Source organism: Leptonychotes weddellii, chromosome 12, assembly GCF_054177405.1.
Source record: "Leptonychotes weddellii isolate Sample4059 chromosome 12, ASM5417740v2, whole genome shotgun sequence".
In the NCBI taxonomy this organism is placed as follows: Eukaryota; Metazoa; Chordata; class Mammalia; order Carnivora; family Phocidae; genus Leptonychotes; species Leptonychotes weddellii.
The window spans coordinates 13,278,478-13,295,205 of NC_138380.1; the positions used below are offsets into that span (position 1 = coordinate 13,278,478).

At 40.2% G+C, this 16,728-nt stretch overlaps 1 protein-coding gene across 1 annotated transcript in view; it reads left to right on the forward strand.

Annotated features, from left to right (window-relative positions):
• The window catches only part of KIAA1549 (KIAA1549 ortholog), a 139,453-nt gene that overhangs the window by 98,644 nt on the left and 24,081 nt on the right, over positions 1 to 16,728 (forward strand). Inside the window, exons 16-17 of the mRNA XM_081800905.1 lie at positions 3,092 to 3,409; positions 14,010 to 14,056. Of these exons, the coding sequence (XP_081657031.1) occupies positions 3,092 to 3,409; positions 14,010 to 14,056 (365 nt within the window). The remainder of the gene's footprint in view (positions 1 to 3,091; positions 3,410 to 14,009; positions 14,057 to 16,728) is intronic.

A 16,728-nucleotide genomic window follows, 5' to 3' on the forward strand; every position in this document is an offset into this window, starting at 1 on the left:
ATTTGGCCCTTTTCAGAAAAAGTTTGTATACCCCTGATCTAATTTATCATCCAAACCTGACACCTGGGAGCGTGATAGAAGGCTCTATTAATGATTATATTGGGACAGCAGGCATAAGTTGAGATTGTCCTCGGCCAACCAGGGTATCTGATCATACATCCTCTCTGATGACTGAAGGTAAAACAAAAAACAAAAAACTTCCTATGTATTTCTCAGGAATGATAGGTGGATGCGTATCTACACAAAGGAAACAAATTGACCAATAATGAAGCTATCAGACTGAGACTCAAGAGAGTGGAATTCAAATTCCAATGGGGATCCTGGATAAATCTTAATGTTCATAGACCACTGTTACCCATTTATTATTCAGTACCACCTATCTGTGAAACACTGTGCAGATGTTGGGATATAGAAGAATGAACAAGACCTCTTCTTGGCCTGCAAGGTGCTGGTAGTGGAGCCCGCCAAACGGGGAGCCTGTTAGAGGTAGAAGGAACCGGAAGCTATGATGTCATGGCTCCGTAGCTCTTTGCCTTCTTGGCAGGATTCATGAGTCCCGCCTTCACAGCTTCACAATATATTTCTTGCTGTAAAAGTTAAACCGTTGGAATCTCAGTTCGGGCCTGCAGTTTTTTATGTGGCCGCACGCTCGCTTCCTTGCCATGCAGTGTTCTAAAACAAAATTCAGCTGAGTAAATTTAAAGATCTCATTGGCTTTCTTCAGGAGTTCATGAATCAGGCAGCATCCCACCCAGCAAGTAGAAAGGAGCTCCGAGGGGTGGTACGACATGGAAAGTTTTTATAGACCGAAGAGGGCAGAAAAGGAAGTTTTCTAACAAAGAGTGGATTGTTTTAGGCAAGGTCACCTTTCTTTGGGGAAAGGGGGGAGGGGGGTCTGTTTTGCAGATGACCTCACTCGTGCTGATCAGGAATTTCCAGATTGACTGGTTAAAGGTCACATTCCTGGGAGAGGCTGAAAGTGCGGTAAAGTCTTGCTTTGCTCTCTGGGGGCAGTGACTCCATTTTGGGCCGGTTGTTGCTTTCTTGCTTTCTTTTTTGTTTTTTGAAGAACAGCTACCTAGCCATCTACTGGAACCACCAGGAACATCGCTTCTGTCTTTGGAGAGACCCTTTCACTTACCACGGGGATGTGTTTACAGAGACACTTTTCCTTTTGCTCTACTGTGAACTGTTAGGTTGGTGACACACTCCTGGCGTCAGTCTTCCCTCTCTACTCCCCAGGAAAACCCAAGAATGGGAGAAGGGCCTGCATGCGGACATTTTATCCACCTCACAGGGAAAGGAACACAGAGTTCTTCCAGGGCTCTGTCACAGATCCAAGAGCCCTTTGGGGCTCCAAATCCTTACTTAGAATCCCTAGGTGACAGATGTCACTTAGTAGAACCTTTCCTGCAGTAGCCCAGTTTTAAGGAAACAGACTTCCGGGACCAGGATGTCCTGTCCGTGGCAGCGAGGCCACCCACTCGCTGCTGGGAGGGGAAGGGCGCCGGCCCCACCTCAGGAGGGTGGTCACGGCTCAAGGGCCGTGGTTTCTGTGGAGGAGTCAGGGCCTGGTGATGCCACAGCTTCAGAGTCTGCCGAGAGAATCCAGAAATCTGAGCTTTAGTATAAAATTTTCAGGTTTTGAGAAATATTGGCTCTTTATTTCTTTTAGACCGCACAGGCCAAGCGAAACAGGTCTGCGGGCCATGTGCGGCATGCCAGGCCGTAGTGTGGTTTTCTGTCTGTTCAGGGTTAAACAGCTGCTGCCCTTCAGTGTTAGACGCTGGCGTGAATAATAATGATCATCTGTTGGACAGGACCTAATCATGAGGAAGCATTGTATTATTTTATTTTTTATTTTTTTTAAAGATTTTGTTTATTTGACAGAGAAAGAGAGAGCATAAGCAGGGGGAGCAGCGGACAGAGGGAGAGGGAGAAGCAGGCTTCCCGCTGAGCAGGCAGCCCAGTGTGGGGCTCAGTCCCAGGACCCCGGGATCATGACCCAAGCTGAAGGCAGACGCTTAACTGACTGAGCCACCCAGGCGCCCCATGAGGAAGCATTTTAGACAGTTGTCTGAGAGTAAGGATGTGTCTGTGGAACAGAGATTTTTCTTTGTAAAAGAGTCATTGATCCGAACATCAATACAGACAGGAATGTCTCCTTTAGCCCCTTGAGTAGGGTGGTCCAACCAGCTGAGCCAAACTGGGCCAGTTGGACGAGCAAAGCATTCTAGATACAAGGCGCCCACCCTTCCTCACGGAGGGCACCAGATCACCAGCCCCTCGTGCAGAGCCCCTTCTCCTCAGGGTGTCACTGGCAGTAACAGTGATCACGTGCTTCCGGCGCTGCTGACACCAGGAGGGCCTCCTCTTACATCCGTTTCCTCTTTTGTCTCTTGTGTATATTATGGCAGCATTTTGCTCATAAAGCAGTATCAGGAAATAAGATTTTAAGAAACCTTAATTGTTACTTGTATCCCTACCTCTTCGACAGTAGGTATAGAATATAATTTAAACCTTTCTGGGTGACTCATGTTATTCAGAGGTAGCTCCATTTGAAAGACATGTGGTTTCTGAATAAACACTCTCTATTTACCATTATAATCAGGTGTTACAGTAAGTATCAAAGTTGTTTATACACACACAGGTGCAATATGGTGGTGACTTTGATCTCTTCTGGGGTTGTGTAGGGTGACTTTTTCTTACCATAGTCAATAGACTGCTTTAGTTTTTGGTATCTATGGAAAGTTGACTTGGTATTTTAGTATATAAGACTCTGAGACATTTTTTAGCTTCTTAGAGGCATTTAATAAAAATACATACTTGCAGGTACTGCATTTCAGATAATTGGTTGAGTTTTGCTGGCCAAATGATTGTTGACTATTTTCACTTTTTTCTTTCATCCTAATTCAAGCTCCCCCTGCCACTGCCATCCCATAGCTATTATTTAGAAAATTCTTACGGTAAACTTCTTCCTCAATGTCAGTGAAAATTGTTAAATTCCATTTTGGCCCTGTAGTTTTGCTTTCGAATCACCACAGAAGCTCACATCTGATCCTTGTTCCCTTTGCTGTTTGCCTTGCTGTAGTCCGATCCCGATCTCCCGGCCGATGTGCAGACCCCATCCTCTGCTGAGCTGGGGAGGTATCCAGGCCTGCCCTTCCCAGCCTCCCAGTACATCCCGCCCCAACCGTCAATCGAGGAGGCGCGCCAGACCATGCACTCCCTCCTGGATGATGCTTTTGCTCTCGTGGCCCCCAGCAGCCAGCCTGCCAGTTCTGCGGTCGCAGGCCCTGGGGTCCCAGCCATCCTGCCTGTGAACAGCACCCCTTCCCGGGATGAGAGGCGAGCCACCCAATGGGGGTCCTTCTACAGCTCTGCTCAGACGGCCAACAACCCATGTAGCGTAAGTACTGGCCTTCTAGAATTCTCTCATGGGCCAGATGTTGGAATTTTGTTGCCTGACTTCCTCAATTTCAGAATCACTACAATAATACTGAATTCATTTGATCAGAATTAAAGTTTGGCTGAGGGACCTCAGTTTTCATTATTTTCTCCTGAGTTAATTCTTAATGTTGGAAGCATCCTTTTATGCAACTCTGGTATTTTATGGGAGTCTCTTCCTGGGTTCCCTCAGTGTCGTGAAATGGAGGTAGGGCAACTGTCAAAGCATATTCTTATTGATGTCTTTATAAAAGGTACAGTTCAGAATGTACCAAATCATTGGGCTTCTTCTTAGAAGGCCACCTGGGACTGGAGCAGTCCTCGAGGCTCCAGGACTATAGGCAGCTAGCCCACAGGCAGGCAAGGACAACCATTTCAAATATCAAGTTTCCATCTTAGGACTTAACATTTCAGGATTTCATCTTCCTTTGTTATCCTTTATTTTTTTCATATTCCATCAGTCCTTTCAAATGTGCCTTCTCAAAATATGGGGGAAGAGGTAAAACTGAAGGATGTAACATTAAATATTTTTTTGCTAATTCCAGATTGGATGATTGGACTAAAACATTTGATGCTGGAGGGAAGTTAATTAGACCCGGTTTCTCAAGGAGTGTTTATACTGGGTCTTCTGATTTTGTTACCCACATTAAGGTGAAATTGGGTGGTAGTGAACACATGTTAAAGGAATCTTTATCTCTGAAATTGGTTTGAATTTTCAAAGTATGTGGTTAGTAACAGATTGTTTCCTTCAATAACTGCTACCATGTGGGGAAAATACCATTCCATCTCATTGTTGTTTTTAATGTTACAACTATAAATATTAAATACTTCGTATTTGTAACTGGTAGTTTATAATCTTTAAGGAAATGGATGCTATAGAACAAATTCTTTGATACAGTGAATGTGGCTTCAGCTACTGTCTCTTCACTTTAAGTTTCTTTCATTTGTTTATTAATCCAGGTAGATTTATGGAGTACTGCTGTGTGTACACTGCACAGCTCCAACTTCTGCATTATGGCAGGGGGTATGTGGACAATTGAAGCAGTGATTTTAAAACAATGTGGTGGGCGCCTTGGCAGGGGGAAAGTACAGCCAGGGAGCATCTACCTGAGCTGTGAGGTGTTTAGAAGGATTTTGTAGATAAAATGGCATCTAAGTGGAAGTCTGAAGGCTAATTAACGGTTGCAGGAGAAAAACATGGCAGAGACAGAATTAAAAGTGCCCAGTACAAATTTCTTCTGGACAAGATGGAGGAACAAGGTTGGATTACCTTTCTTCCAGAAACAACTAAAATAACAAGGAGGGGGAAAAAAAAATATATATATATATATATATTTATACACATACACACATACAAATATATGGGTTTTCACAATCCTGGGCATTAGGCAGCAAAGGAGAGGGATCACTGAGAAATGAGTTGAGTTCTACACATGTCCCAGTTTACTATCTTGAGAGAGTTTCTAGCTGCGGTGCAGGGAGGAAGACCTCAGGCAGAGCACAGTGTTCTCTCTGAGTTGAGAAAGACAGAATTGGAGACTGGGGAGGAAAAGATAGGTAGATTTCACAACAGAGAGTACAAGAAAGCAGAGAATTCTAGAGATCTGCAGAGAATCTTCACCTGAGTACTGACCAGTTTAAGGGTATGAGGAAACTACCTAAGACTGGGGAAAGAACCACCTAAAAAGATTAGAAGGAATGGTCTTCAGAGCTCACACAGGTGTGGAAATAAGTTCCTACTGTAGAATGAATTGTGTATCCGCCAAATCCAAATGTTGAAGTCTAAACCCCATGTGGCTATATTGGAGCTAGGGTCTTTAGGGAGGTGACTAAGGTTAAATGAGGTCATAAGTTTGGAATCCTGATCTGATAGAACTGGCACCCTTTCTTTGCCATCTGAGGATACAGCAAGAAGGTGGCTGTCTATAAGGCAGAAAGAGAGCTCTCACCATAAACAAAACCCTGCCGGAACCTTGATCTTGGACTTTCTGGCCTACAGAACTGCAAGAAAACAAATTTCTGTTGTTGAAGCCACCCACTCTGTGGTATTTTGTTATGACAGCCCAAGCTGATTATTACAGTTCCTTTCCTTCCAGAGTAGAAAGCTGCATAATTCATGGAGCACCAGTTAGATTACTCAGAAGGAGCATTGGTTTGCTTCAGTAGTGGAGCAAAATGAGCCCCAGATTAAAGCTTCCCTAGCTCTACCTAACAGCATAAAAACAATACGTGAACCTGAACAAAGCTCAAGAATATTTATAAAAAAACAAAAATATATAGCATCCAGCAAGGTAAAATTAATAATGTCTGAAATCCAATCAAAACTAACCATATAAGCAGAGGCAGGAAAATGACACAGAACTAGTAGACAAGGATTTAAAAAAAATAGTTATAATGAAGTTCCATATGTTCAAGAAGCTAGAGAAAAGATTGAATGTATTAATTAGAGGCATTGAGGACATTAAAGGATACAAATCAACGTAGAGATGAAAACTATAATGTCTGAGATAAAATATATACTTATGGGATTAGCGACAGATTAGATATTGAAGAAGAAAAGATTAGTAAGTTTGAATACATAGTAATAAAAACTATCCAACATGAAGCAAAGAGAGTAAGTAGACTAACAAAATGAATAGAGCATTGATGAGATCGGGACAACCTCAAGTGGACTAAATATACATGTAATTGGAGTTCCCAGAAGAAGGGAAGGAGAGTTAGAAAAAATAAAGAAATAATGGCCAAAAGTTTTTCAAATTTGATGGAAACTATAAATCTTCAGATCCACAAAGTTTGATGACCCACTATGCACAAGAAACATGAAGAAAATTATACCAAACAGTATAATCAAATTGCTCAAAATAATTGATAAAGATTTTGAAATCATCCAGAGAAAAAGGACATATTGTAATGCAGTGGAACAGAGGTGAGGATGACAGCAAAATTCTCATTGTCCAGAAGACAGTGAAACAATCCTTTAAAGAACTGAAGGAAAAAACTGTCAATTCTCTATTTGCTGAAAATAACTTTCAAAACTTTTTAGACACACAAAAGCTGAAAGAATGTATCACTGGCAGACTTTAATTACAAGAAATGTTATGGGAAATTCTTTGGGGAGAAGTAAAATGATGCCAGATAAAGATCTGGATCTCCATAAATGAGTGAAAAACACTAGAAATGTAAATATGTGGGTAATTTAAAAAAACTTTTTCTTTATTATTTAAAATTTTTGAAAAAGATAATTGGCTACTTAAGGCAAAAGGATGACAGTGTATTATGGGGTTTATAGCATATATAGAAGTAAAATGTATGAAAACACAATAGCACAAAGGGCAAGAGAGGAGAAATAGAAGTACACCCTTTTGATGTTCGTATAGCATACACGAAGTGAAATAATAGCACTTGAAGGTAGATTGTGATGAATGAAAAATATAGAATATAAACTATAGCAACCATGAAAAAAAACTTCCAGAGTAATAGTTAATAGCCAACAAAAGAGTAAAAATGAAATTATAAAAAGTACTCAGTCTTGGGGCCCATGGATGACTCAGTCAGTTAAGCATCTGACTCTAGATTTTGGCTCAGGTCATGATCTCAGGGTCGTGAGATTGAGTCTGGTGTTGGGCTCTGTGCTCAGTGCGGAGTCTGCTTGAGATTGTCTCCCTCCCTCTCCGTCTGGCCCTCCCCCGGCTTGCATGCTTGCTCTCTCTCTCCCCCCACCCAATCAATCAATCAATCAATCAATCAATAAAATCTTAAAAAAAAAAGTATGCAGTCCAAAAGAAGGCAGAAAAAGAGGAAAAGGGGAACAAAGAACATATGGGACAAATGGAAAACAGACACCAAGATGGTAGATTTAAATTCAGCCCTAATCACATTAAATATGAATGGTCTAAATATTCCTATTACAGGGCAGAGATTATCAGTGGAATAAAGCTCAAGCTCCAATGATCCGTTGCCCACAAGACAGTCACATTAAATATAAATCCACAAATGGGTTAAAAGTATGGAGAAAGAAAAAAAAAGTATGGAGATAGATAAACTGTGTTAACACTAATCACAAGAAACTGGAGTGGCTATATTAATGTTAGCCAAAATGATCTCATAGTAAACAATATTACACAGAGGATCATTTCATAATACTATATTGGTCAGTTCATCAAGAAGACATAAAATCCTAAATGTTTATGTGCCTATGACAGAGCATCAAAATATGTGAAGTAAAAACTGATAGAACTGCGTGCAGAAATAAACAAAGCCACATTTATAGGCAGAGACTTCAACACTTTCAATAATTGAAAGAATGAGTACATAGAAAATCATTAAGGTAGAGAAAACTTGAACAAGTCTGGAATTAATACTGATTTTCAGCTTGAACTAATTGACATTTATAAAGTGCCTTACCCAAGAAGAGCAGAATGTACATTCTTTCAAGAGTACATGAGTGATGGGGATTAAAGAGTACACTTATCATGATGAGCCCTGAGTAATGTATAGAATTGTTGAATCACTATACTGTACACCTGAAACTAATATAACACTTTATGTTAACCATACTGGAATTAAAATTTAAAAATTAGCTTTAAAACAGAGTACACGGAACATTTATCAAGATAGATCATATTCTGGGGCGCCTGGGTGGCTCATTTGGTTAAGTGGCTGCCTTCGGCTCAGGTCATGATCCCAGGGTCCTGGGATTGAGCCCCGCATCGGGCTCCCTGCTCAGCAGAGAGCCTGCTTCTCCCTTTCCCTCTGCCTGCCGCTCTGCCTAGTTGTGCTATCTCTCTGTCAAATAAATAAATTAAAAAAATCTTTAAAAAAAAAAAAAGACAGATCATATTCTGGGCCATAAAGCTAATCTCAATAAATTGAACAAGATTTGTATTATCAAACAATCCCATAAAAAATGGAAAAGGGGGAATGTCTGGGTGGCTCAGCCAGGTAAGTGGTTGTCTTCAGCTCAGGTCATGATCCTAAGGTCCTGGGATGGAGTCCCACATCGGGCTCCTTGCTCAGTGGGGAGCCTGCTTCTCCCTCTGCCTGCCATCCCCTCTGCTTGCCATCCCCTCTGCTTGTGCTCTCTCTCTCTCTCTAATTAAAAAAAAAAAATGGGAAAGGATTCGAACACAAATGTCACCAAAGAAGAAATACAAATAATAAGCAGACAAATACGAAGAATCAGCAGATGGAGAGATCTTCAATCTCATTAGTCCTTAGTGAAGTGCAATAAATCATGAGATACCCCTATATACCTATTAGAATATGAACAACTGGAACTTTTATAAACTGTTGATAAGAATGTAAAATAGCACAACCTATTGAAAAACAGTTTGACAATATCTTAAAAAATTAAACCTATGCCTTCTTTATGACCCAGTCATTCTATTCTGAAATATTTACTGAGGAGAAATGAAAGCATATGTCCAGACAAAGACTTGTACGTTATGACAGCTTTCTTTGTAATAGATTCAAATTGGAAGCAACCCAGATGCACATCAACAGGCAAATATATAAACAGAAATGGTACTGAATTTATACAGTGGGATACTACACAGTAATAAAAAGGAATGAATTTTTTATACATATGACAACATGTTTGGGTCTCAGAATAGTTATGCTGAGGGTAAGAAGCCACCCCCCCAACCAAAAAAAAGTGCATATTGTATGATTCCATTTATATGTAATTCTAGAAAATGCAAACTAATCTATAGTGACAGAAAGCAGATCAGTGGTTGCCTAGGGATGGAGTGAATTTGGGAAAGGGTATGGGACAGAGGGATAACAGAGGGGCACCAGGAAGCTTGGGTGGTGATGGATATGTTCACTGTCTGGTTTATGAGCATGGTGTGCGGGTACCAACATTTGCCAAAACTTAACAATTTGTATATTTGAATATGTGCAGTTCATTGTGTGTCAATTATAATGAAATAAGGCTGTTAAAATTTTTGCTCCAAAATGTTCTTAACAATGAAATTAGTTCTGGGCAACTAATACAGAGTGAGAAGTAAGAGCGGTGAGACATGAGGCAGGAGAGAAAAAGCAGGAAGCTGATAGGGGTAGAGCTTAGCCCTCATCCTGAGGGTAATGGCCAGACACCGAAGAGTTTTGAGCAGTCTAGAGACATAATTCAGTGTGCCTTTTTGACAGATTGCTCTCATTTTAGACTGGAGAATTGTTTGTTAGGGTGCAAGACCAGAAGCAGGGAGACACTTAGGAAGTTGTCCTAGTAATCTTGGTGAGTGATGTTGGTGGCCCCAACTAGCATGATGCAGTGAATGGATTTAAGAAAAGAAAAATCTTCATGGCCTCAGTGTGTTTATTGCTGATGGCACTGAGCCAGTCTAGAGGGAGAGTTCGATGATACAGGAAGGGGGGTCCAGAGTGCCGAAGGAGGAATTATCTTTAGAAATGAGGGGATATATTCCTTCCAATTTAATAGCAGGAAGAGGGAGGAGTTGGGTACAGATATAATCATGTTTGTAGTGGGTGACAGGAAGTTGAGAGGCCTCCCATCTCACTGTGGCCTCTATTTTTCGCAGTGGAAAAAGCAGAGTCATTTATTGAGAACGAGCGAAGTGTGGCAGGGCAAGAGATTTGAGGGAGAGCAGAGATTGTGCATACTTACAGTAGAGAATGAAAGAAAACCGTTTAGGGACATAAGAATAATTACTTAGTGGCATTGAAGCCCCTGATGAGAATGACTGTCGCAAAATTATAGTGGCACAAATTAAAGTTCTGTAGTTTTGTTGATCAGCAGTTGGATACCCAGGTGGAGACAAGGAGAAAACGGGCAGTTGGATTGATCCAGGAGTGGGGCTTTCTCAGGCAAATGTGATGAAAGGACAAGGGGCAAGAAATGTACATATTAGCGGGTGCAGTTGAAATGGTAGACTACACTGAAGGGCAAGGACAGGGAGTTGGGGTCAATTCAACATGCTGCAGCTTTGTAGATTCTTCCTCTCGAATCCTCCGCTTTACGTGGGTTGGAGCCACCTTCATATCTCGCCACCATTGCAAGAGCTTCCTGATTGTCCCTCTGCCTCCAGTCTCGAATGTAGGATATGAGGGTGGTGGCTGACATGTAAAATGCCATTTATTGGTGTTGAGCAGGCTGGGAGCGGAGAGGCTGACACAAGTAGATGCATCCTCTGGAGGACAGGGGAACTCAGCACCAGGAGGGAAGCCTACAGGAGCCGCTTGACTTAATCTTGAGTTTTGCAAAGGAAGAGTTCTCATATCACTTTCTAACATGACCTTGTTCGCTGCTGGCATCTATATGTTACTTCTCTCTGTTCCTAATGCTTTCTGAATTGTTCTATGAAGAAATCTGTGGCCATCTTAATTTCCCCTTTCCTGGTAAGGGATGTATGTATGTACCCTAACTGCTAGGAAGCGTAAATAATTCTGGGCACTCAGCCAGTTTTTCTAAATCATTTTCCCCTATGAATAGCCAGTGTCCATTTGATCTTCAGATTCAGCTCTTTCGTTCACTTAAGGGAAACTTGCTTTTGTATCTGAAATAATTTTCTTACTCTATTTATTATAGTCGAAGATACCAATTATCTTCATGTTGGCTCATCTTTGTTTCCTATACCTATCCTTTTATTCTCTAATGGCTTTAGCTACATTGTCCTGGTTTCTCTGCCTTCTTTATGATTATCATGGGCCTTTTCTCTGTGGCATTGATTTGATTTGGAGCCATATCTATTCTTTTCCCTGCTAGTTGATTTCTTAGAGTCATAATGGCATTGTTTCGGTCCTCAAATCATTTCCACCAATAATTAGGTCCCAAATTATTTCAATTCTGTGGTCTCCCATTTCCATTCACTCTATTCTTTTATCGTCTCATGTTTGAACTTTAAAAAAGGAATTGCTATTCTTATTACTTTACCATTATGCAACCATAGTCCTTTTTTTGTTCCTTGGCTGCTAGTTTTCTCAGTTTATGGCATGAAACTGTTCCTTTCTTTGCTTGTTTGGTTTCTGCTGGTGAATTTTAGCAATAATTTTTGACTGATTATTTGTTCATTGTTCATAGGTTTTGGAGATGAACAATTCCGTGATAATGCCTTAATCCACCATCTTAACCAAGAATTCAAATCCATAGCAAGATTTTTATAAATACTCTTAACTGAGTGATTTTCTCATCATGGACCTTTGATGTTACCCTTATATGTTTTGATGATGATAGCTAATCTAGTGGAAAACCAGAATCATTGGCTATATCTGTGCATATCTCATATAATTTTATCATGTTTATAAATTGGTCATAAATTACTGTTTGTTGCCAGGAGGAACCTGATCATCCTTTATTCCCTTCTTCTGACTACAGTAAAAACTACAATAATGTAGATTTCAGGATGTCCTCAGTTACCACATGAACCTTGATTTACCATCTAATGACATTTTTTAGTCTTTTTTTTTGGCCAGTGTTAGGGTGTTAGTTATGCATTGGTGAGAAGGCCACTTGATAGGTGGTATTTCTGCTTTCCTGAGTAAAGTTAACCTCCCTGGAGCAGTCTTCTAAGTACCAAGTGTGATTGTCTGAACCAGGACATTTTACAAACAGACCCATCCCAGACTCCACCAACCATTTAACATGGCTTTCTTGCTCTATTGGCCTGTTTTATACTGAATAGAAGGAAGGGATGCATTAAAATGGGATTTTTATTTGACATCACTGGTTGAAACCTTAAAATTCTATTGTGTTGCCCAAAGTTTTATATAGATGTGAGCCACTTAAAGTAAACACCTGTCATTATGTCTATGATTTTTTTTTTTTAAATCTTTTTCATTGGCGTGTGCACTATCTGGAAAAATCACTTCCTTTTTCTGATTACAACAGAGTTAAAATGCCTTGTACCACAATAACAAAACAGGTAGAGTGGACAGCTAGTTTTCACTGTTTTTGTATTAGTTTATCACTTACTGGACCTCCTGAAATCCTGATATGTAAACTTTGATCTTTTTTTGTTTTGTTTTATTTTGCACATGAGTATGTTTAAAAAATTCAGACAGCTGAAAAACACAGGGGCCACTGTGAATAATCTTTATCTGGTCTCAGATTTCCCTTTAATTATTTGAAAAGGAATTGAAACTCCTTTTCCTTCTATTCTTCCCTTCTTCCATAATCCCCTTTGGCTGTTTGACCTCAGCTGGGGAACTCTGTAAGGTTCTCCTCTCCCTCCCTCTGCCAAGGGGATGGAAGCAGAGAGGGTCAGAAGATGAAGTAATTTGAGCACAGTTTCATATGTAATAATCCCTTCAAACTGTATGAGGTATAGGGTTCATTCTGTCCTTCTTGGCATCAGGAAATAGACCCAGGGAAGTTGAGTAGCTTGGCTAGTCTGTTTGGTTCCAAAGCCTCTACTTTTCTTCATAAAGTAGAAATTCATTCAAGGGGGAAATCTGGTTTGGGAACCATGGGCAATGCAGTGCAGTGGTGGTTAAAAGCTGGTCTTTTGAGTCAGAAAGACTTATTAGGAGGAAATAACTTCCTTGTGAGTTGATTTCATCTATAAAATAGAGGTAGTGAGCCCTTTGTTGCTGTTACTGGGCCCGGAGTTAGTGCTCATAGCTCTTACCACAAAATACTAATTCATTAAATGACAGCTTAATAAATGTCTAATATGAGAGCAGGTCCAGAAACAAGGCTGACTTAATAACTTCACTGGGAGCTCTGGATCCTGGACAACCAGTTGGTTCAAGCTGACTGCAGTTGGATGGACTCTGTCCAGAGTAACCGCTCTTTTAAGGTATCTGATTCCCAAATAGCGATTCACAGCTGTTGAAAGAAGTGTTGAAGTAGGAGTCCCGTGAATGTTAGGGTCGGGATGTGTTGATTTCATGAGGAACACAACATAGATACACATTTCTTTAAATCTGATGCCATATTGATATTGTTCTAGCCAAAGAACACGTGGTTAGCTGAGATTAGCTCAAGTAAAAAGAGTTGACTGAAGGCTATGGGGCACCGGATGGAATATAAGGGCAGGAGTATGGTTGGGCCTCCTTGGAACCAGAAAACTTTCAGAAACTGAATGTAACTTCATCTTTAAGTGTCTCTCTAATTTCTGGTTCTCTTTTCACAATGTTCTATTAACACAGTTCAGTGCTCACATACTTGAGTTTTGTGAGTGTATTTGAATTGCTGCTGGAAGCCCAGTGGCTCTGGTGACCATCTTGGCCCATGTTGGCAGAGTCATTTGTACTAAGTGTGGCCACGAAGGCCTACCTTTTTAGCAGAAGATACAGATTTGTAGAGAATGAGCCTGTAGGGAAGAACAGAGGCTGGAAGGCTGTCTGTTACTCATATTTTTTATAAAAGAAAGAAAGGCCTGGAAATGAGTTGTCTGTTTTTTTAAAGCCTGGTAGCCCAGTTCCCCAAGCTGAAACTTCTGGCATTATTGAATGGCAGAATGCTTAAATGGCATGCCAACTGTTTTATGAGAAAATAATTCTCTTTAAAGTTAATCTTGCAAGCCTAAATTTTTAAGTTTGCTGTTGTCACTTTCTAATAAATGTAGAATGTTAATCTTCATCTTCTTTTGGTTTTCTTCCAGAGATATGAAGACTATGGAATGACTCCCCCATCAGGCCCATTGCCAAGGTAAAGTTTTCAAGAGAAAATGCATTAGAACTTCCTCACACAGGCTGTTTTTAAAAATTTTGTAAACTCACTTCTTTGAGCTAATATTTAGAGCAGATGAAAACTTCTGAGTTGTGTGTTGTCTTGGGCTAATCTGAAGAGGAGAAAAAAGGTGGAATTTAAGGTCTGCTTCCAGTAGTGACAGACTAGATAATTTGCTGAGGGCAACTGGAATAGCTAGACAAGATGTTAAAATAAAACAAAACCAAACCCAGATAGCTAATAGGACAGTGAAGTGGTATGGGGCCAAGATCCAGGAAATTCAGAGAGATGAGCCCTGCCTCTTGGGCAAACTTTCTCCCAGGGGCACCTGCTAATTCCAGAGGAGGCGACTGAGAAGCTGAGCAAAACTTTGGACAGACTCATGGAGCTCGGAGTCTTGAAAATTCAACATAGTGAAAGTTGTGGGATACACCTCAAGGCATGCTTAGGGAGGACTTTGATGCCTTAAATGAATCAAAATATATTTGTAAAGAAAAATGGCTGAAAACCAGTGATCTAAGCATCATCTCAATGTTAAAAAAAAAAAAATCTAATTAAACCTAAAGGAAGTAGAAGGAAGGAAATGATAAAAATAATAGAAATTAATGAAATAGGGGCACCTGGGTGGCTCAGTCGGTTCAGCATCTGCCTTCGGCTCAGGTCATGATCCCAGAGTCCCGGGATGGAGCCTCGTGTTGGGCTCCCTGCTCAGCAGGGGAGTCTGCTTCTCCTTCTCCCTCTACCCCTGCTTGTGCTATCTCTGTCTCGCTCACTCTCTCTCAAATAAATAGATAAAATCTTAAAAAGAAATAAAATAAATAAAAAGAAAGTAATGAAATAGAAAAACAAATAGCATAATAGAGAAGATTGACAAAGCTAGAAGTTGGTTCTTTGAAAAAAGCTAATAAAATTGATAAATCCCTGGAGAGCTTGATCAAGTAAGCTGTATAGCATTATCAATAAGAGGAATGTAAAAGGACATATTAATCCAGATCTTTCAGAAACAAAAAAGATTTTGACAGATTTCTAAAAGGCTGATTTTTAAAAGATTTTACAGATACTAAGAAGATTTTATGAACACATTTTTGTGAAATTTAAAATGGAAAGTGGCTCAGTCAGTTAAGTGTCTGCCTTTGGCTCAGGTCGTGATCCCAGGGTCCCTCGGCAGGGAGTCTGCTTCTCCTTCTACCCCTCCCCCTTCCTTGTGCTCTCTCTCTCATGCTCTCTCTCGAGTTCTCTCTCTCTCTCAAATAAATAAATAAAATCTTAAAAAAAAATTTAAATGGAAAAATTCTGGGACACCTGGCTGGCTCAGTCAGTGAGCATGTGACCCTTGATCTTGGGGTTGTGAATTTGAGCCCCATGTTGTGGGTAGAATTTATCAAGAAATAAATTAAATTGATTTTTTTTTTTTCAAAATAAGATGGATGGAAGAATTCCTAAAAAGAGAAAACCCGAATTGTCATATAACTATTAAAAAAATTGAAATCATTCCTAAAATTCTTCCCACAAAGAAAACTTTGGGCTGGGGCACCTGGGTGGCTCAGTCGTTAAGCGTCTGCCTTTGGCTCAAGTCATGATCTCAGGGTCCTGGGATCGAGCCCCACATTGGGCTCCCTGCCCCGCCGGAAGCCTGCTTCTCCCTCTCCCACTCCCCATGCTTGTGTTCCTGCTCTCTCTGTGTCTTTCTCTGTCAAATAAATAAATAAAATCTTTAAAAAAAAAAAAAAAAGAAAAAGAAAACTTTGGGCTTCAATGGTGAATTCTGCCAAAAACACCAAAGGAAAAAAACATGCCAGTGTTCTACAAATTTATCTAAAGAATATAAAAACAGAGAATGCTCCCCATCTCATTCTTTGAGACTGCATAACCTTTTTTTTTTTTTTTTTTTTTGACAGAGAGAGAGAGAGAGTGAGAGAGCACAAGCAGGGGGAGGGGCAGGCAGAGGAAGAAGCAGGCTCCCTGCTAAGCAGAGAGCCTGATGCAAGGCTTGATCCCAGGGTGCTGGGATCATGACCTGAGCCAAAGGCAGACACTTAACTGACTGAGCCATCCAGGTGCCCCAAGACTGCATATCCTTGATATCAAGGATGACAAGGACAGGGAAATTGCAGGAAAGAAAACATTAAGGGTTCATGAGTTTTACTCATGAACGTAGATACAGAAACTTGAAACTAAATATTAGCAAACATACCCAGCATTGTATTCAAGAGGATATCATATCACAGCCAAACTGGATTTATTCCAACAATGCAAGGGTAATTTAACATTTTGAAAAATCAACCAATCCAATTCACTACTTTGAGGAGAATAAAGGAGGGAAATCTCATTTCACTAAATACAGCATTTGATAAAATTCAACATCCATTCATGGTAAAAATCTTAGCAAATAAAGAATAGAAGTGAACTTGTCTAATCTGATAACAGTTATCTCAGCAAATGTGATTTAAGGTTGAAATGTTAAAAGCTCTCCTTTTGAGAATAGGAGCAAGACAAAGATAGCTGCTTCCATTACCTCTATTCAGCATTGCTCTGGGAGTCTAGATGGTGTAGTGAAGCAAAAAAAAAAAAAGAAAAAGATTAAGGAATTCAAGGAAAGAAATAATACTGTTATTATTCTCAAATGATATATATATATATATTTTTAAAGA